We start from the raw sequence: 23,184 nt of genomic DNA on the forward strand, positions 1-23,184 counted from the left end.
ATGGAGCTTGCAACGGAGAGCTAAGGGGTAACAAAACCTGAGTTTTAAGACCCAAAGACTCGTGCAGTGATCAAGTGGAAGGAGGCCTGTGTTCTTCCCCACAAACCTTAAAAAATGATGTTCCCTGAACTTTACTCCAAAGTAGCAGCAGTCATGTGGATGGATACAGAACAAGAGCTTTCAAACACCTCCCTTCCTCACCAAGAAAAAGGTGTGAGACCAGCTTTAACCCAGTGTAACGACAAATCCCTGATGAAGGAGGGCCAATGTCAGATGAACATGGGTCATCTGGTGCCACTATGAGATCCATTTAGGATCTTGAAGTTATCTAAATATGACAAAAATCAGAATCCTAAAATCTGTATAGGAGAAGGGAAATTTAGCAACCCCAGTTAGTCCCTCTGGAAAGCGGATATAGGATAAGAGACTCAGAAGAAAGACTGCCTTATATTTGTGCCACCTGCATGGGCTGTCCCAGAGCATCCTAGCACTACAGGTCACTACTAATATCTTCCGCTTTTGTCTGATGGAGTTAGAATTAAATCTTAATCCCTACTGCAGGATCCACTGAACCAGCTTGATTGCTGTATTCCTTTGATCCTTGAGCGCCCTTTGTTATTAAACATTCTCTAAGGACCCATACAGTCTCACTCCTGTAGACTCTGTTCCCTCTTACATTATCTCCAGGGTCTTTTTGCTCTTATAATGGACTCACCCATAGCACTTGATTTTCCTTTTAATTTCGGACAGTTTGCTCCAATTTCTACCGCAATCTACTCTTTTATGCTTGTAAATGCACCCAAATCCTATACCTAAACTCCAATGCTTTAATCAATGAATGAAGTCCTGTTCCATATAGACCATATATCGAAAACAAATGTTAGCATTTAAACTGATTCCTAGACTCTTTGATCAATCTTTTCTCCATATTTGGATTCTGTAAATTCGCAGAATTTACAGCCATTAAAATTACAACTGGGGCAGCCTCTCTGACCCTGTATCTGGGCTACGTTATACAGAGCTAGCTCTACTTCAAGTTCAGTATTTCCTGGCTCAATTGAGCTTGGGTCATTCCAGAGTCTCTAAAATCACTCTATGCCTCCATTTTGGCCTAATATGGCCAAATGGTCTGGAACACTTCATGCCCAGGTCAACCCAAATTATATTTCCTTCCACTTACACAAACCCTACAGCTTTCCGAAAGACTATTTCAAGTCTCCTTTCTATGTGAAACCTTCCTTAACTGCCTACACACATTGTAGATTTCCTGCTTATCTGATCTCTTATAATATCTGCATTAAGTTCCACACATTTCTTATGTATGTTAATAGTTCTCCCCAATTTCTTGAAGGCAATGGCTCATTTATTCACTTACTCAGTCTTCCAACTTTTATAAAAATGTGTAAAAGCCACTCTCTTAGATGATAAAGGTACAACAGGTTAAAAAGTTTCTATTCCAAATCTGAAGAGCCCACAATTTATAGAGGAGTACAGACTAAGAAGGCAAAATACACCTGTTGATTTAATAACTCAGTGATAACTATGAGAGGGAGGAAACTCTTTGTTTATAACTATCATGTAAATAAAAGGCTCTGAATGGTAAAGAGGTGGTATTTAAAACTGTATTTTCAAGAAAGGACAAATTAAACTTTAGGGTCATGCTAGGTATAAGGATCAGCTAGGTTTTGGGGTGGGTGGGAGAGGGCTTAGACTCAAAGAGAAATAGGTAACGACTGTAGAGAGAAGGATGGCTTTGTTGCATGAAAAGACAGAGTGAGCAGAGGAAGTAAAAGGTACTCTGTAGATGGCACATGATCATGGAAAGAAATTTTATTGATACATAAATATAGACAACCATAAAACATTCAATTCCATTCATTTTCTGAGGAGGAGTTAAGTGATGTAACAGTGGACACAGAATATCACTTAATTTCATGGATTAGAGTTGACTAGAAGTTTCATGGACTATAGAAAGAGGACCCTATAAAGAAATTAATGCAACCAATATTGATGAGTCAAAGTTCTTTCATAGCAAAATAAATGTATGTTCAAAGGACACACTAGAACTTTTTAATATACACTTCTATTTTTCCAGATCCCTTATTTGAAAGCACATAAGGATACGGTTCATTTAGAAATTGGGAATTTCTTTAATCTTTTACCTTCTTGTAGATCAGTCCAATTACAGCTGTCTTAATTTTTGCTGAAGTGAGCATGTTAAAACGTTGGTACTGCTGAAGGATCAGGGTTTGCAAGAAGACTATGACAAAAAGTGCCAAAGCATAACCATAGCCACTCCAGCCAAAATCTGGGCGGTGTTCACAGAAAATGATCATTTGCCTGAATGTCATATGCAAATTGAGAAAAGGGAAGAAATGTTAAACATCTGAAGTAATAAAATGTTTATGTGAATTAAGTGCTGTCAAAATGTTACACACACACACACACACATACACACACACACATACACACACACACACACACATACTCTTGCCTGTTCTTTTTTTACTTGCCCAATTTGGCATCCTTTCCCCCTTTATTTTTACTCAAGCATATATAATAAATAGAATCAACAATTATTATCGCAGGCTTGTGGGTAGAAGGATATTTTCTAGTTTTCATATGGCAATCTCATCAAATAATTAAATGTTCTGGCCTAACTTCATCATGAAAATTGAGACACAGAGACATTTAAAAGTTCTTTTTTTTTTTTTGCTGAAATCATGCATTTTGTTAAATATAGGGAAACATGACAATTAGAACTTAAGTAGAGAATCTCTTAGCATGGCAAAATGACACTGTTTCTTTAAAGGCCTGAATTATAGCTCACCTTTTATTACTTTTATGCATATCCAATTTCCCTCTCCTCTACCTTTACTTATTTCCTCTTAAGTTTGGTAACAACATGGTCATCGTGATTAAGGTCAATGCTGGGTACACCTAGACAATGGGGATGGTTCTAATTATCTAAGCTTCAATCTACTTTATTAATAGCTTGGACAGTTAATAGATGTATACTTAAATGCAATTCATGTTGCCCGAATTGCTTTATAAACCAAATACTTCAGAAATTATCTTTATTAAAATTGTACCTTAGAATCAAATATAATACCAGTGCCTCTAAAAATCCTACTATAAACCTCTAGTCACTGAAAATCACTATTTGAAGTGACCACAACCCACATAAACATTATACAACAGCAGGTTCTGTATTTTTAGTTGATGTCTATCAGATGCCATCCATTGGGACTCCAAATTATTTTTACAAAAGCAACTTACTAAATAACTTCTTGGTCTCAGAATTAAATTTCCTGAACAAGAAGCACTATTCTTCTTACTGTAGATACATCTATCAATTAGACTGTTTCCTGTTTCATAAAATCAAACAACTAAATGACTATCACCAGGTACTATATTAATATGGAACTACTAAAAATATTTCCAGGAAATACTGTAAATAATCTGTGATCAAGGCATAGTAAAGACCGTAAATCTATATTCATGATATCAGATATAAATACTCATTTTTTGGTTTGACTGACATTAGAATAAAATCCCAATAAATGGGAAAAAAGAGTAAGCACCATGATCAACAAGAAACAAATTTCTTCTACTAGTAAATTAATGAAAGTATAATTTTGATATATTTATTATACATGAGACATGATCATAGAAATTCATAAAATTCTGATGACTCAATTCTTCCCCAGTGTGGGAATTGTAAGCTTATTCAGCTACTCTAGAATGAGTGCTTCTTGGAAAAGCATAGCTTTGGATAAGTCCATTTCCTCAGTAATCCATTCAGGGATTGTATTTCGTTCTATGTGCCAGGCTCTGTGCTAGGAGCTAAGGACACAAAAATTGAATAAGTTCCTGGAAGAACTAATAGTCTTCTCAGGGAGAAAGACATGTCAACTGACTCATTTCAATGCAATGTTGAAATTTCTGTTTTGCAGGTGTGATCAAGCTAGTATGTTATAAAAAGTGTGTGACAAAATTAGGGAGACAATTCTCTACCCCACAGTCAAGGACTTAATAATTCTTTAGTACCCCACAGACTGCACATTTGGGAACAATACAGACACTGAATTGCTATTGTCTATAACTATTTCCAGAAAGAGTGACCACAGTGAGATTCTCTAATGAGTTTCTTAAGCAGTAGTCAGTCATTGGCAAATGGAAATCAGAACATGACTAAGAATGGCTGTGAATCACTTGCTGCTCCTCTCATTTTGAATTTGAACCTAATTCCCCTCCCTTTGGATCTGAGCTGAATTAAGGAATTGCTTGACTAAAATAATATGGCCCAAGTGACATTCTGGGATTTCCAAGTCTAGGTCGTAAAACGACTTGCCTAAACTTCTTGGAATGTTTACTCTGGGAACATCCAGCTGCTATGTAAGAAGATCAACTAACCAGAGACCTCAATGCTTAAGCTAACCATTCAGAGAAGCTGTGGAGAGAGAGAAAAAGAGGGAAAGAGAGATGACCATTTCCAGCCATCTTAGCCCAGGCAACAGGCATATAAGTTTAGAAGCCATCTTCACATTCTGGTACCAGCAGATGCAGAAAAGAATCAAGGTATCACTCAGCCAACAGCTAGGTCCAAGTTCCCAGATGTATGTCTCTATTGGAGCTGCTACAACTATCTCAACTCTTCAAGCTACTCAGTGAATTCCCCAGTCATTGTGGAGCAGAGAAAAACAATCTCTCTCTGAAGCCCTGGTCCACAAAATCATGCACGTAATAAAATCATGGTTGTTTTATACCACTTAGTTTTGAAGTGGCTAATTTTGCAGCAATAGATCACCAGAACAGGGCAGGAGAGAAGATGCTGGCCAATGCATCTCTGATAGATGGACTTCTGGTTATAGGTGAATGGTAATTACTCAGTGGTAACTACTTAAAAATAACTGGAATATTCAGAGGTGAGGGGCAGAGGCAGGGGGAATGAGACATCTGTTATCTTGTCTGTGGGAGGAGGGGACAGTTAATCCAGGAGACATTTGGCTTATATGTCTATAGACAAGGGAGCCAAATAGAGACTCTGGGGTAAAAACAACAGAAACAGTTTTCTGACAGCAATAAAACAGCTTCTGCCCTTGGATTCCTTAACACCATTCTCTTTCGGTTCTCCTCTCTCTGTTCCAGCCACTCCTTCTCACTATCTTTTGATGGATTTCCCTGTCTTCACCACCTCTACACACTGAAAAAGCTTGTGATTTTTTGTGTGGACATCTTTACTTCCCTTCACTGTAACTAAGGTGAGCTCATCCAGAACAGTAGCTTGATATACCTAGTCTAATTTGGAACAGTACCCACATTTATCACTCTAGCCTATATCTTTCCTAACTCCAAACTTATGTAGACGATTGCTCATTCAAACTTTTTACCTAAATGTCTGTCAGGGATCCCCAAGACCACTCCCTCGTTAAATGATTCATTAGAACAACTTTTAGGACTCAACATATAGTCATATCCACGACTATTAATTATTATGGTGAAAGGATGCAAAACAAAATTAACAAAGAGAAAAGGTGAATGGGGTGAAGTCTAGGGGAAAACAGGTACAAGCTTCAAAAAGTCCTCTCTCAGTAGAGTCACAGAGAACTCTCTTAATTCTCCCAGCAGCTAGTTGTGGCAAATATGTGAAATGTTGTCCACCAGGGAAGCCCTTTAAAGACTCAGCATCCAGGGCACCCTCTTCCTAACACACGCCCAAATTCCAGACTCTCGGAAGGAAAGCAGGTATTCAGCACGGACCATGTTGACTGTATAAACAGTCTGGAGATACTGAACCACTTCTATCAGTTAAGGTGGTGGGAACCCTCCTGAAATTCAAGTTCCAACTGCCAGCCAAAGGCCAGCCCTATAAACAGGCCTTCCAAAGGACAGCAGTCAGGTCTGCTATTTTAATTCTTTTCTGCAGAATGGCTCATACATATTTCAAATTTAGCAAATTCCACTCCCTACTTGAGCCTTCCATACCTTCCATAAATGGTAACTCATTTACCTTGTGATTTAACAGAAACTCGGAAGCCATCCTTGACTCCTTTCTTCCTCTCTCAACCTACGTTCAATCTATCAGTGCATTATGTTGACTCTACCTTTAAAATAAAGCCAGAAGCTGACCACCTTCATTGCTACAACCTAGTTGAAGCCATCGTTGACTTTGCCTGGATTATCTTAGCTGTTCCTTCTTCCACTCTTGCTCTACTTTATTCTCTGTGCAGCAGCTAGAGTGATTCCTGTAAAACTGAAGTCTAATCATATCATTCTACGCTCAAAATCTTTCAAAGGTTTCCCCTCTAATATATCACGTTCCATAAGGCCCTTCAAAATCTTTTCCAGCCCCCAAATCTTTCTGACCTCAGTCTTATCACTTTCCTTTTCTGACCTCTCAGCTTCCCTGCTCCAGTCTCACTTGCCTTCTAAGGGTCCTCAAAGACACCAAGTATGCTGCTGCCTCACGGCTTTAGCCATGCAATAGATATGGTCTTGGCTTCCTCCCTAACTTCCTTTAGAACTTTGTTCAAATTTCACCTTATAACAAATGTCCTCCCTAATCACCTCACAGAAAAAAACAACTTCCAGTTCCCCAGACTGGCATTCCCTACCCTATTGCCTTGCTGCACTTTGCTTTCCTTAGCACTGATTATTTCTTAATACAATTTATATTTATTCATTTGTTTATTATTTATCTCTCCCTTCTAAGTGTCATCGGAGCAGGGACTTTTTGATTTTTGCTCTATCCCCATGGTCTACTTAGAACAGTTTGGCATGTAGTAAGTGCTTAATAAATATTGGATAAATATGTGCCTGAATATTATTTGGGATCCAGGCAACTCAGGATTAATTCTATTTTCATGAATTAAATTGTTCTTAAAAACTCCAACTTGAAAACTTATTCAAAACAAAAAATATAATTATTAGTTCATAAAAAAATGTTTCCTTGTGTTTCCTTCATATGACAGGCAGAGATAAGGAAATGTCCCCTTGAAAAAGGTAGCCTATAGTCAAGGACTCAATTTTAACGTCTGCCCGTGAATCCTTGCGTATAGATACTATAGAAATATTATAGAAATTCTTTAATTTTTTTCTCTCTATGTGTACACATAAATATATACACATACATATATATTTATATATTATTACCTTGGCTGATAAACTTCAATTCCCAAAAGTCCACAGCTAAGAAAAATAGTAGAGGTATGTGTCCTTTCATTTTCTAAACATATACTCAAGCCAGATTTCCTAGATTTGAATTGTAACTCTGGCATTTTCTAGCTGTATGGTCTTAGGCAAAGTACTAGAAATTCTTTGTTTCTGCATTGTGATAGTGGGTACAATACTACTTGTTACATCATAGGATTGTTGTAAAGATTAAATAAGATAATTAGTATAAAGATTTTTAGAACAGTGCTTAGTACATGGTAAGTTTCAGTAATTACTCACTATAGTATCATAATTCACATTCATATCACAGGCAAACGTAATAGACTGCCGTATTCTAAATAAAATTTGTAATTGGGACCTATCTCACTCTTTTTCAGTGAATGATTTGCTTATCATTTTCCTGTGGGAAGAAGAAAAAACAAGGCTTCAACTTACTTCATTATGAGTGGGCTAGTGAAGGACAGAACATCAGCAAACACTCTGAATAAAGCAACTTGAATCAGGACAAACTTAAAGGTGTTCCACAATGCACGGAGCAGAGATGGTTTCCTGGTATGTGCCTCTTTATGAAAAGATGACTACATAATTAAAGAAAATAAAAACAATGTGAAAAGGGAACAGAACTAATATATAAAATATATATAAACTAACCATAAAATTAGTATTGTACTCCAAAGATAGTAAAGCAACAACAAAAAAATAAATTCAGCTAAACTTGAAAATATGGCCCATATCATTGGTATGGTATGTCTCCAAACCACATGGCATTATTTATACCACATGGCATAAGTGGAAAAATATTTTATTTTATCACTTTTGTGAGTTTTGAAACTGTTTAAATAATACAGTTTTTATCTTCAAATTATATTTTCTTTTTGAGAAGTCTAAAGACTATATATATATTCATATGTGTGTGTGTGTGTGTGTGTGTGTGTGTGTGTGTGTGTATCATGCTACATGTGGAGAACCTATCCCTGCCCCACAAGCTTTGGCCTTGGCCACTATATGATTTACTTTGACCAACAGACATGATTCTCTGAGATATGCAGACCATCTTTGCCATGATGGATGAGGAAAGATATTGGTGAGATGCCAAAAATTATATACATATCAACACATTTGCTCCTGAGCTTTGCAGGGAAGAGATGCTTAATAATTTGATGACAGAAATTAGCTGCAATAACAACCAATTATACTTATAGAAATGGCTTATTTCACATATTTAAGGAATTTTCTATATTGATACCTCATATTTTGAACAAGCTTTATTAGTTTTTTCATTAAGTACTAACAATTTAATAATTAATTACCTTTACTTTTTGCCTCTCTTGATTCTTTAGAACTTCCTTCCTCCATTGTTTTTCAAAGATGGGACACACAATATAGGAGGAATCACGTTCATTTAGTTCGAAAAGGTCCTCTCTTTCCAAAGGTTTTTTATAGCCTAAAATAATTATTCTAAAAATGAAAGAGCAAGGTAAACAATTCAGCAAAACCAATAATGAAGTTAAAACTAATTTTGCACACATTAGCTTGACTTCTTGATTTATAAATTATTTTATTGATCAGGTTGGAATGACTAGAGAGTGTGTTTGAAAAATCATACAGCTCTATCCTGGAGTTCAATAATGTATAATAATCCTCTGTAGCTTTTAATAGGGCTGTTTAGATATCCAATTATTCAGTGAAACACTAACTTCATTTACTCATCTCATACTGGAGACACTCACCTACCCTACCTCCCTTACTGAAATTTAAATAGCTAACTTCCACAGCAAGGTATTCACGCCAAAACCCATATTTGCTTTTTAGGCTTGTATCAGAAGAGAAATGGATCCATCCTCTGCTGGGACTATATATACCCTTTGACACTTGACTTTACAGAATGTCCAAGTGGAGTAGCTGTATCTGCCCCACAAACTTAGGCCTTGGCCATATGACTTACTTTGATCCACAGCATATGAGTCAATGTCACAGAGCCATTTTGGAGCTGATGCCTTAAGAAGTACGGCAAGATACTGCCAGCCTCTTAGTACTTCCACATTCCTCCATTCAAAAAGCTTGCCCCAGAGTACATGGTGAGTCATTATGCAAAAACAATGGGTCTAAACTGAGATTTTCCCAGGCAAACAAAGGTGCATGGTCTAGTTATACCATGAATGTTATTGTGGCAGACAATGATTTATATTTACCTTACACCCATCCCTTCTGCCTCATCTCTTCCTACTAACTGGAATTTGATATTTATTCATTTGAAAATCTCTTGAACTCAGAGTAAGTCCTTATTCCAGCCACAGAGTTATGATCTATGATTGGCCTAAATCAGTCCTGGTAATCTCATTACTTTTTTGCTTAGCATTAAATAATATAACTCAGTTATGGCTAAGGAAATCTAAACAAAAGTCTACTGAGGAGAACTTTCTTTTTCAAAAGAAAACACAAAACAGGGAGTTCCCTGGTGGCCTAGTGGTTAGGAGTCCACACTCTCACTGCCGTGACCGGGGTTCAATCCCTGGTGGGGGAACTGAGATCCCGCAAGCTGGGCCGCATGCCCCCCCCCCAAAAAAAGACACAAAACTTCAAAAGGAGAAAATGCTTGCCTTCCTTTTCCTGCACCTTCTTCCTTCCTCCCTGTACTGAAGACATAATGGTCTGAGATGGAGAAGCCATCTTTGCCACTATGGGTGAAAAGCCAAATACTAGAAATGGAGGGTGGAAAGATAGAAAAAGCCTGGGTCCTTGATAACATTTCTGAGGTAGTTCACCAGCCTATTCCCTGCTGGTGAACTACCCAATAACGTAAGAAAATAAATACATATCTATTTAAGCTATTATTATTTGACTATTCTGTTACCTGAAGCCAAACACACTGCTAAGTAATATAGTTCAGATATACTCAGTTTTGAGCTTGATGACATGACTCATTCAATAAGAAATTAAACTAACATTTAAACCCAGGCCTTCTGACTCTATAGCTTCAGTTTTTTCCATTACAAAGTATATTAGTCCAAGAGACCATAACAAAGTATTACACTACTCCAAATTGGAACTGCTTTCATTGTCATTGTTACTGAACAATCTGAATTGACTGACCCTCGGATGGATTTAAACCCTGTGGTAACCAGTCTCCACTGGATTCAATTTTACTTTTATTACACTGTCTAATATCATATTACAATTCATAATTAACAAAAAGGCTTAAATGTACTAAGAAAGGACCTTCCATAATCATGCCTCTGTTGGTTCAATATGCTGGACAATTTCCTTCAGTGCACTTTTAAAAACATATTAAGCAATAAACTACTTTTATGTCATATTAAGTCCTTCTATCCTGTTCCACAAAATAAATATTCATTTTCAAAATAAGATTGCATTGATTTTCACAAAAGCATTTTTAATAACATTTACTGCTTCAGCATTTTGAGTTAGAACCATGCAAAACTCAGCGGTTTTGGTTCACGGGGATAAGTGACCCCTGGCTTTCATGCTGTGTCTCCAAATAATGCAGCATCTAAAAGTGACACTTAAGCTGAATTGATTGTGGTGTATTTGGGTTCGGCTGTGACTTTCCTTTTGCTATGTGTGTGCTTCTTCCACCTCTTTTGCCCTCTTCTGGTCTAACTTTTACACATAAGCATCTAGGAAAAGAGGAAGTGGTGTTTCTTTAAATCAATTGATGAAGTAGCTTTGGGGAAGCAACTAGGACCAATAGTTGACCCTCCCAATGAGTGAAACGGAGCATGCACGAGGTCCCACAAACTTGTGGACTTTAGTCCTAAAGCAATAATAAGGTACTTACATTCACCTTGTGTTTTTTAGATTGATATTTCTTTTCAAAGGACATTCACTTAAACTACTTTGATACTCACAACTCTCTACAGCATGCAGAGCAATATTAATTTCCCATTTTTACAGGTGGTTAAACAGCAGGAACTCTAGGGACTGGCCACAGGTTTGTAAATGTGATATACACCAGTGCTAACTTAACCAAAGGCAGACAGTGTCATTAAGTGTAATATTTCTACTCTGCATTCAATTTTGTTACATTAGAGAGAATTTTGAGCGTATTTAACATTAACAAGTGTGCATAAGTATCTCATCCAACTGATGTTAAAGGTAGTAAACCAGTGGCAGTTGGCTAGGAGGATGAGATGAAAAGTAAATTTTGTAGATGAGTAATAATTGAATACTTGGAAAGTATAGATAATACAGTAGCATCATCATTTTCATTATTGCTAATTACATTTTTTATATATTTTTTTGGGGTTCGCGGGCCTCTCACTGTTGTGGCCTCTCCCTTTGCGGAGCACAGGCTCCGGACGCGCAGGCTCAGCGGCCATGGCTCACGGGCCCAGCCACTCCGCGGCACGTGGGATCTTTCCGGACCGCGGCACGAACCCGTGTCCCCTGCATCGGCAGGCGGACTCTCAACCACTGTGCCATCAGGGAAGCCCGCTAATTACATTTTTAAACATTTCTGGAAAGGGGTGATTGTGTAATGGGAAAAGGCAAGACAGTCTGTACAAAAATCGTAGGATAGGACAAAGTTAGGAAATGTACAAGTTTTATTAATATGTGAGCAAAAGGTAGGACAGATTGAATAGTGTATCCCTGGTTAAAATTATTATTCAACTGTGACCTATAAGAACTTTAACTAGATTTTTCCATGTATGTCAGGGGGATTATTCTATGACCATGATTATTATACACTGATGACAAATTATATTTGCTAATAAAGCCTTCATAATTACTTGATCATCAACATGATTTAGACAGCTACTGCCTTAGGGATTAAGGCTCATAAGCATATAATTTGCTAATTGTATCATCTGAGTACATTTTAATTGAACTATTCATATAATTATGGGAGCTTGAATTTGGCCTAGGAAATAATTTCTGACTTCATTCTGTAACTCAAAGAACAGATCTGAGAACACAATTAACCACTGTCTTCAAAGAGACATTCTCTTGAACAATAGCTATGTTTCAGTTGCAATTGTTTGATCACCAGATAAGAAACCACACTACATTAACGCCAATGATAGTTTCAGATAATGGCATGCCATGAAAATATCTCCTATCTAGTGCTGAGATGTTAAATTTAAACAGAAAATAAATGCGATATTCAAAAATTATTGCCTATTTGATCTAAGATATGGACTTCAAGCTATTGCGTTGCCATATTTTAAAATTTGCTATGTTTTATCTTGCTTATTACATTTAATTTCAGCTTTTTCCTTTAGGCCTCCTAAAATGGTGTTTGTAATGTTTAATATAAATGCATATAGTTTTTATAACTTGATATAAAAGTTTTAAAGTACATTTACTTAAAATTATTTGCGTCTTTCACATTCTGTGATAGTCTGTGACTTAAAAATGACACTCTGATAACTATGTATAAAACAGGTAACTAATGAGAACCAACTGTATAGCACAGGGAACTCTACTCAGTGCTCTGTGGTGACCTAAATGGGAAGGAAATCCAAAAAAGAGGGGATATATGTAAACGTATAGCTGATTCACTTTGCTATACATTAGAAACTAACACAACATTGCAAAGCAACTATACTCTAATAAAAATTAATTTAAAAAAGAAAGAAAAAACTTATTATAACGGTATATTTGAAAAGCAGGATACAAAATTGTGTATGGAATCTGACAAGGGCAATGTCAGGGATTTGTGTGTGTGTGTGTGTGTGTGTGTGTGTGTGTGTGTGTGTTACGCGGGCCTCTCACTGTTGTGGCCTCTCCCGTTTGCAGAGCACAGGCTCCGGATGCGCAGGCTCAGCGGCCATGGCTCACGGGCCCAGCCATTCCGCGGCATGTGGGGTCTTCCCGGACCGGGGCACGAACCCGTGTCCCCTGCATCGGCAGGCGGACTGTCAACCACTGCGCCACCAGGGAAGCCCCTCAGTGATTTTTTTTTAAAAGGCAAAGCATGAAAATAAAATGGAAAGAAAAATCCGCGCTCCCCCCACCAAAAAAATGACAGTCTGAAATTTTTAAAGCCAGTGTAGACATCACTCTTTCTCTCAATTCATGGATGAGACAGAACTCAGGTTTGGAAAACATATCTACACATACACAAATTTGAAAAATCAAAATCGTTAACTGTAAATAGCCCACATTTACATTTATATTTAATCTTTATTTTTTTCTAGTGCATAACTTAACGTAGCATATTGGTGTAAAATTTTTGCCATCCTCTAAGTGATTCCTAGATTTGTATAACTTGGAATTCTTATCATAATTCAACCTCTTCTGCCCAATTATTTGCTCATCAAGTATACCAGTTCTCTACTTCAACAGCTTTCATAAAAATCACCAATCATCTTTACAATGGAGAATATACTCAGCTCTTATTTCAATTTACTCCTTTTCAGTATTTAGCCCTATTGGTCACTTTGTGTTTCTCCTTTTTTGACAGTTTCCCTAGCTTGCAATCACATGCTTTCTTTGGTTTGTCTCTCATATTCTGAGTACTTAGCTTCCTTTGTAGATTCCCCCTCCTCTCACTGTTTAAATACTGAGAATTCCCAATGTACTGTTTGTTCATCCTATTCAATAGGCTCTCCTTCTGGATGATCTCAATCATGCTCATGGCTTCAACTACTGATCTACGGTCAGTGACCCTCAAATTCACATCCATAGGTCTGAGAGCTACTTTTCCGTAGATATTTTTTATGGGAATGAGTCAGGCACCGGAAATTGAAACTTCCCCAAACCAAATTCACAAAATTTTTTACAGCACCTAATCCTCTCAGTTAGCTGAGCCAGAAATTGAGATTTATTCAACACTTTTCCCAGTTCCTCAATTTCCTCAACCAACCAACTCTCTCTCTTAAATAGCTCTTGAATCTGTTCCTTCCTCTTCATCATTATCATTACCGCAGCTCAGATGGTAACCATAAATCTATCAGGATACCCAAAGAGCCCTTTAACCTCGCTCTCCGTCTCCATTTTCATCTCCTACATATCATATCCACAGAATTGCAAAGGTGATTTTTCTGAAGTGCAAATAGTATGTCACTCTCTATTTAAAATCCTTCCCTGGCTTCCCACTATCTTCAGGATGTCCTAGAGAACTCTTTCTGATCTGTCCTTCCAGCTTGATGGCTTGCCACACCAACACTCTGCAATGTGGAAGGGTCAGTTCTCCTCTGCCTCTGTGGTTTGCATATGGTATCTGCTCAACTTGGAATGCCACGTGGCTCACCCCTACACCTTTTAAATGTTGGGTTAAACCATTAATCACTTGTGAAACATTCCCAAACTGTGCAAACTTGGTTAGATGACACTCCTGAAAATTGTTTCTCCATCATGTTTATACTACCTTTTGCTTTTTTTGGGTAATTGATACTGTACTTCTTAATCTTTCTAATTCTACTATGAATTCCTGGAAGACAGGATCTAGGTCATTTATGTCTGCATTTTTAAAAGTCAGCATAATGTAGGGCATCTAGTATACAACCAAACTTTTCTTTTACACTCTTCGGCTACTCTTGAGAACATATTTGTAGATCAAATTGGGCAATTTTGTTTCTACCAACTAAAGATCAAGAAGCATTAAGATGGGGCTTCCCTGGTGGCACAGTGGTTGGGAGTCCGCCTGCCGATGCAGGGGACACGGGTTCGTGCCTCGGTCCGGGAGGATCCCGCATGCCGCGGAGCGGCTGGGCCCGTGGGCCATGGCCGCTGGGCTTGCACGTCCAAAGCCTGTGCTCTGAGGCAGGAGAGGCCGCAACAGTGAGAGGCCTGCGTACTGCAAAAAAAAAAAAAAGAAGCATTAAGATGATAAACTTAGTTTCATATTATCATAAAATTTCTGTGGGGAAAGTAAATACATTCCTAAAGAAAGCTTCTGAATTTATTAAATTAGAAAAAAATCAACTCTTCTCATTTAATATGATGTAATTCTTGTGTTAAAGCCTTCATCACACATTATAGATGAATTACTCTATGAGAAGAATCACATTATATGTCTTACAAAAATGATTGTGTGTTTTAATAGTAGTATACATAAGTATATAAGAGAGCATTTCCAGTAAAGAGTAGAATAATGAAACGAACAAACAAACAAACAAAAGTGTGAAACATGAACTCAAAAAAACTGACTTCTAACATCAGGTCAGTGTGCTCCTACATGGGTATCAATGGACAAGTTACTTCCTCTTCCTGAGCCTCAGATTTTCTCATCTGTTAAAGCCTATCTCATAGGACATAGGGGAGAATTAAATGAAATAAAATGTATAAAGTGGGTAACATATTTGATGGAGATATATATATATACTTTTTTATTTTTTGCCCTTCCCTAGTGCTAACAGGGATACAAATCCTATAAAGGGGCAGCCTTATTACAGGAGTATTAGTAGTCTTATCTGTGGAACTATTTAGTATGTTACTATATGTGATTTTTTTTGTAATAAATAATATGAGAAGAAAAGCTTTACAAAGTTATTTTGTAAAAATATTCATGCTTAGATAAAAGGAATAACATGTAGGTGTCATTTCGCTTGGAATCTTCCTCAGTGTGGTATACTCCAGATAAATTAGTAAAATTCCTACCTGCTAAACCAGGAATAGGTCATCTTACTGAAGAATGAAGCACTTTTCTCTGGACTGCATTTCTAAAAAACAAAACAAAACAAAACAAAATATATATATATAAAACAGCTATTGTATGAAGAAAATGTCTTTATTTTACATTTGAAATATCTTTGCCAGCAAGTGGAAGAGTAGACATGAAATCATTTATGTTTCAGTTACGTTGATATCATAATCTTTAAGGAATACAGTTAAGATATTCTTGGACAGTGGTTGCACTAGAAAAATTTTAAGATTTCTCCCAACATTACAACTGCTTACATAGCAAGAAACCATGTAGAAAAGGAAAATTATTTCTAAAATTCCCATTACTTCCTCTCTCTCTCTATAAATATATACACACACACACATATATATATATACATAGCTCCTTGAATTTATATGACTGTGTATATATGTATGCATATGCTTATGTATATGAATACATATATACACACATAATTTAGCTTACATATATGTATAAGCTAAATTTAAAACATTTTAATTGCTAAATTAAAAACAGTTTTGGCTTTCTTCTGAAAAATAGAAAAATAATAGACTATAACAGGCATTTGGTTTACTAACTTCTGTATGTGTTTAATTACATAATTTGTATAAATGTATAAACATACACACAATTATATATTTATCACTATTGCATATTATTTGGGGAAGTTATAATATTTCCATAAAATTCTTCCCATTGACCTGGTGAGTTCAACCAAAAGAGGAGGGGTTTAAAAGGGAAGTTCTCAAAAGTCATAATTTTACATTTTTAAGGTCAGCATCAATCTGTGTCTTTTAAAAAGTTAAACTAATCACAATATTAAATTTCATTCTTAGAAATTGTCCCATATTTAACAATTTTTGCATTGATCCTCTCTAATCCAGTTCTGATTTCATATTGAAAAAGTGTTTACCACATTTAAAAAAATTCTGATTCTAGAAGTAATAAGTGAAACAGTGTTTCATCCTGTACAGTAAGATGTCCCGACTATAGAGGAGAAAACATAATACTCACTCCAAATCTGTTCTCTTAGTTATAGCAAACGGTATACTCTAAATCTTTGAAGAAATATATATGTGTGTGTGTATACACACACACACACAGAGTTGACCCTTGAACAACATGAGTTTGAACTGCATGGATTTGAACATTTGGATTGCTTTCAATAGTAAGTACTACACAATCAAGGGTTGTTTGAATCTGTGGATGAGGAACTTTGGATGTGGAGGAACAGCATATATGGAAAGCCGACTATAAGTTACATGTGAATTTTCAACTTTGATGAGGCTTGGCACCCTTAACCTCTGTGTTGTTCAAGGGTAAACTCTAATTTAGCAAATTGGTATCTATCCTTATATGATTGTTTCAAGAAGTAAATGCTGTGACAAACGTAAAACATTTATCACATGGTGGCTCCAAATAACCATGCAAACATGTGAACTATAAAATTGTCATAACTCTTGTTACCAAACATATTATTTGGAAAATAAGTATCAATGCATATAACAGTGGGGAAAATGTTCTGAAAACGCTCTGATTAACCTGGAAGCCACATTTTATTTTACAGGGAGTTGCCAATTTGATAACTGGCCACCAATGTGAAGATTGTATTCTCATCCAAAATACATATATTTCTGTGTCTGACTACAAACGGCTACAAATTCTTTGCAGCTTTTCCCATCAAGAGACAGACTCTATTTCCCACTCCTTGAATCTGGGCTGGCATTGCTTCTTGTTTTGATTATGAGAATGCAACAGGAGTGACATTAAGGGAACTCCAACTCTAAGCTTCAAGAGGCTTGCTATGCTTGGAACCCTGAGTGAACCGCATGACTGAGACCCAGCTAACCTCCTGGAGGATGAGAGACCACATGGAGGAGAACCAAGGTTCTCATCTGGTCATCCTGGCCAACAGCTTGAAAACTGCCAGACATATGAGGAAATAGGTCCTACATTATCCAGCCACCAGCCAACTCTCCAGACGATAGCACATGCTGAGAGAGCTCAGCAGAGATCAGCCAAGGTAACCCAAACAAGGACATGATCTAGCTGGTCCAGAGAATCATTAGCTAAATAAAAAAGGTTGTCGTTTTCAGGGCCAAAGTCTTGCAAAGCTACTAGATAAGGTTACTTTAGCAGGTCAAGAACTGTGTATTTGACTTAATATTTGCTCTAGGCCCATTTTCCATGTCAAAGCATCTTATACGAGGCTCTTTGAGTCCTCTGGTAAATAGCCTCCTTAAATGTGGGTCAGGCATCTTATGCTGAATTTATTACAGTGAATTCCAAGCATATTTATGTCCCAGAAGAAATTGCAGGCAGGTAAAATATCTGGTAAATGTAATTAAGCCTTACCAAGCACCAAGAATGTATAAATGGCTTCTCAATAAATGATTACTGAATTCATAACATGGGTCTCACTGAGTTTCTTATTGATATATTGCTGCAAAGCAACATCTATGTTAAAAACCAGGATATGACAATTCTGACAGTATCTTCCAATGTTCTAATTTACTCCCATCTTCTCCATTGGCCATTTTGCAATCCTTCTAACTCACCTATTCTCACTCTGACAGCACTTCCTCTGCAGATGTAACTGACACCAAATGATTTCTCATTTTTTTCATCTCCCCAGGCCCACTACAGGCCTTTGTTTTCTAAGCTACTTTATTATCTTTGTACTTATCTACCACTGGGCATATAGTAGGCATCCCATAAACACGCCTTAATATTAATGACTTATGGGCAATTTTCATTTGAATGGTGGTCCTGTTATTTCTGAATTATGATGGAGGAGCAGAAAGTTTAGCCCACAGCATAGCTTGGGTCCAGGATTTAGTGAAGTGTGTTGCTCTCAATCTTCTTTGGGTTCAACCTTGAGATGCAGCCTCCTGAGGATGTGGTGTGATTGCTACAGTTAACAATACCTCATAATCCTTAACTTCAGGTGCTTTCCTTGTGGGTATTAAAGGGGGGTCCTGGGAATCGTGAAGGAAGTTATGGGAAAGTGTCTGTACAGGCTCACGAAGAAGGGAAAACATCTAGAAAGCAAAAGGAACTAATGTTTCTTAATCACTTATTCTGCGCCAGATTCTGTACTAAGTATATTATTAAATATAACATGTCCTTGTGGTGGGACTATTTTTGTCATCCCCATTTTATAGAAGAGGAAACTAAGGCCTAGAGTTTAAAAATACTTGCCCAAAGTCCTCCAACTAAGAAGTATAAGACACTGGATTGGATCCAGTAAATTCATTCTATTTTCCAGTCATAATTCTACACCCTCAGCTCTACCTGTTACACACTGTTGCTGTTTGCTGCTGCTTAGAAACACCTTTCTTCTTGTCCACTTCCTTGTACTTCACGTCTCCTGGCTACATCTTACTTGTGGTCCAATCCTCTGTAGGATTTATTGCCTTTGGTGATTCCTCTCCTCCATCCCAACCTCCAATGCTCAGATTCTTGTTCTGTGTTAACATCGTTTAAAGGCTCTTCAGATCTGCCCTCTCTGAATTTACCCTCACTCTTACCTGACTATCCAATCATTTGCCCACAGGTACTTCTCTCCTGCTAGACTTAGTTTCTCCGGAGGACAGAAGCTATGTTTGATCTACATTTATATTTCCAGGGCCCAGCTCATAACATGTTCTAGATGAATGAATATATGAATGAATGAATGTTAATCACTGCCAATAAAAATTTTTAGAGGTTTTCTATTCATGAGTCACTATGCCAGCCCTAGAAATTCAATCAGAAGGTCAAGTTCTTGGCTTACAGGTCAGGTTGGGATTTTTATCTGAGATCTATTATGTCAAAAATATAAAGTCTCAGCAATGAAATGTAATCATACAAGGTTTTCAACATGCTTTGAAGCCATCGATTTTTTTTTAACTTGGCATCATAGAAGTAACAAATAGAAAATGAGTATTTTCAATCTTGCCCAAATGGATTCTTGGTCCATAAAGCTATTGAGGTTGAGTAATAGTCAAGGAAATAAACATTGTTGGAATCTTAGAGGAAGAATCCACTAGAATTTGGGGTGAGGGAATTGTTTGAGTTTTATAATTTCCCACTCCACCTATTTGCAATTCACTGCCTTTGGCCACCTCTGTGGTTAGACTAATGATGTTAAACCAGTGTGCCTGATTAAGCCTTCTACGTCTAAAATAAAATAGGTATATTGTCCTGGTGGAGCGCTTGCACATTTTTAAGGGACTTATTCAACGCCTATATTTTATAGATTTAAATATAATTTGCTTTACTTTTAAAGAAATTTATAGTTTCATATGTGATCAGAAGAATAGCTATCATATTCATGACACTTGGAGTTAATAACAAAAGCCAGGATTAGAACAAGGTCCTCTGAAATCTTTTTTTTTTTTCCTTTGTAGTACTACAGAACTACATGTGTTAAGGGCTAGTTCTAAGACCCGGTCTTGTGAGGTGATGAGAAGTAAAACAAAGAGAATTTTTATTAGGGAAATTGCTCGTGATACACAACTGCAGGTTTCATTTCCCTGTACTACTGCCTTAGCACATGACTTCTATTGTGAAAGGAGCAAGTGTTATGGGGGCCAGGGGGGAGGGTAGCAAGGCACAGTCAAATGTCTGCAGTTTTTGGATTTGCCCCAGGCCTCAGTGTCCCAACACCATGTCAGTTGACACACAGAGTTTATTTATCCCAGATCTCTCCTGTGGTTTTAACGGGCTCTATCACTGGTTTTAGAGTCCCATCCCAACCTCTACTCCTTCAGCCGAAGTCAGGTCCATTCATTCCTTTCTCAAATGTTTGCTTCTGTTTGCAAACAGTGGAGTCACTTAGACCTTCAAAGATGCTGCTTTCTCTCCTCCAGCAGCCACCTTGACTGAGATCGCGCTGGCTGAAGTTTCACACCATCCTGGGGTCTGATCTCAACTCTCCCGACTGTGTGTGTGTCTGTGTGTGTGCGTGCGCGTCTGAGTCTGTGCTGTCCCTGTGTGATTACGATCTAAGACACCAGTTCGCGTTTCAGGGTCTGGACAATCAGCTCTCCCCTCTTCCCCTCGCCGCCAAATTGGCCAGAAAACCGTCCCGCCTCCCGCACCTCCACCGGGAATCTTTACCTGCGCCTCGGGGCCTCGGGGGAGCCGCTGGTAGGAGCCGCTGGCGCTCCACCTCCCCAAGCTGGAAAACATGGTCCGCGCGGGCTCCCGGCGACGGGAAGCGGATAGAGGTCCGCGGCTGTCACCTCTCTTGGCTGGGGATGGTCAATTCGGCGCCTGGAAGGTGGGAGGACGCGAGCACTCGGCCCGGGAGTCAGCTGTCGCCCTACCGTCCACCAGCCCTTCCAGCGAGCGCCCTGGGCGGCGGCGGGGAACGGAGGGAGGAAAGGGCGGGGCGGAGCGGGAAGAAGTGGGACCTTCTGCAGAGGCCAAAGATCTCTGCCTTTGGGGGAATTTGCACTTGACTCGGTAATTCTCACTTCTCAATTTCCAGGGTTGCTCTGTTAGAAAATGTGTCCCTTTATAATAGAAGCAGAAAGCTCTTTCTTCCTTGGGATGACATTTAGGTGTTTGCAAACAGCATTAACAGCTGTCCCCTACAGAAAATTGTTAAGGACAACAGGTTTCAGCAGAATTTTACAGAGTGAACTAAACTGCAAGGGCTTTAAAATTAGAAACTAATGAAATGCTTCCCTTAGTATTACAAAATAATAACAGTATAGGGAATCTAAATTTTACTTTTCAAATTAATCATAAAGCTATGTAATAAATGGGAAAACTTCGTAGTATAGGATTAGCAAAGAACTAAATGAAATACATGACATAAATGGGGATATGAAAATTAAGAAGAATAGCATTTTGACTTTTAATAAATATTGATGGGACATGAACCTTGTATAAATGAGTATTGGTGTATGCAACAAATCACTTTCCATGAGATGTGTCTAATGGTCTAATGAAATAGTTTGTTTCAGTTCAGTAAGAAGGTGAAATAACAGAAGAGGGAGTAATTTTAAGAATTCTGTATAATGAGGATAAGGCCATGTGATAATTTTACAAGGATGGGTACTGTGTTTGTATTATGTTTCAGGACCAAGGAACATTCTGTCTGCTTCTTGAAATTAATGTTAGAGGTAAATGGAAAGAATTGAGTATATAGGAAAAGAAAAGGCCAGCATCCTTGAGAAAGGCGTTCAAAAGATGTTACTTACCGGGAGTTTTAGCCTGCCCACAGAATGGATCAAACTGAGGTACCAAAAATGTCTACATGAGGATTAGACCAAACGATACCTCATCGAATTAAAGTCCTGGGGAATATTTAGAACATTTATTTGGCTTTCTTCCTCCCTTCAGAGGGTATTTGTCTGGCCCCATGCAAAGAGGAAGTTGTAGATTTCACTTTAAAATAAATGTGTCTGTGAAGAATTGAGGTCGAAGTTCAGGACTTAGAAATTTTGTTTCATGTCTTCCAGAACTTTTCACAAAATCACATACCAATTTGGGGACATCTTTTACTCAGCAGCCTCAGCCTGAGGGGCCCTTTCTCCATCTGCACTTTTAAACTATTCACTCTGTGGATTCTTCATGGAAAAGGCAAGGTGTTATAGAGATAGTTCCTGCTTTTTTCAGCTATAAGGAAAGAAGGAACTTGAACCTGAACCAGAGGGGGAAGCCAGGAAGAAGAAAAGGCCTAGAAATAGCTCAGGCTCCAAACTCAACATATGTCTACCTTCCTCCTGTTGGAATTAATCCCCTCAGGAAAGGGCGGTTCTAGCAACTGGAAACAGACAGATTTTCATGAATACTCAGCTCTTTAAAGAGACCCAGCTCCTTGATTGGTGGGGAAAGAGGAATCCCTAAGGTAATGGAATAGATGAAGTTAGAAAGGCCTATAGGTGTGTTGGAGCTGGAGTGCTGGAGCCCCTACCCAAAGGGATTGAGGGAAACATCTCTGGCAGCCCCACAAAATTACATTTTAATCTCAAGCTTCCGCAAAAGGAGATGCAAGATAAGACTATGCTAATGAAAAGGAGGGCATGAGTTTTGGGGTGTTTGTTTGTATTTAAGAAAGAAATTACAGTTTTTATTGCTTCAGTGCTTAGTTAAGGAAAACTCAGTGAAGTATTCAGATTTGTCTAAGGAACAGAAAATATTAAATAAAATGACCCTGGCATAAACAAACCTTATCACAAAATTAGCATTCTGATTCACTGAATTCTCATGCTAGCTGAATTGTGAAATAAATATTTCCTTTTGCAGCAAAAAAAAAACCCACAAAAATCATAGACAGGTAAGGAGTGGAACGTATTTTATGTCACAATATTCAATTTTTTAGGCCGCTGGAAAGATTCCTTAGTAGGGTTCTTACCTTTCCAGGGATTCTGCTCTACTTTACACGTTCTGCAGGCACTGTACCTCACCCTTTCTTGTTGAGG

General features: G+C 37.9%; 1 protein-coding gene across 1 annotated transcript in view; it reads right to left on the reverse strand.

Annotated features, from left to right (window-relative positions):
• The window catches only part of LOC114891157 (multidrug resistance-associated protein 1-like), a 79,061-nt gene extending 57,982 nt beyond the window's left edge, over window positions 1-21,079 (reverse strand). The window contains exons 1-5 of the mRNA XM_029215271.1: window positions 20,870-21,079; window positions 15,742-15,803; window positions 8,487-8,634; window positions 7,612-7,754; window positions 2,163-2,340 (exon numbers count right to left, since the gene is read on the reverse strand). Of these exons, the coding sequence (XP_029071104.1) occupies window positions 2,163-2,340; window positions 7,612-7,754; window positions 8,487-8,634; window positions 15,742-15,803; window positions 20,870-20,941 (603 nt within the window). The 5' untranslated portion in view covers window positions 20,942-21,079. The remainder of the gene's footprint in view (window positions 1-2,162; window positions 2,341-7,611; window positions 7,755-8,486; window positions 8,635-15,741; window positions 15,804-20,869) is intronic.
• Window positions 21,080-23,184: the final 2,105 nt, after the last annotated feature.

This window comes from Monodon monoceros, unplaced genomic scaffold (genome assembly GCF_005190385.1).
Source record: "Monodon monoceros isolate NGI ecotype Baffin Bay Population unplaced genomic scaffold, NGI_Narwhal_1 Super_Scaffold_11, whole genome shotgun sequence".
Lineage (NCBI taxonomy): Eukaryota > Metazoa > Chordata > Mammalia > Artiodactyla > Monodontidae > Monodon > Monodon monoceros.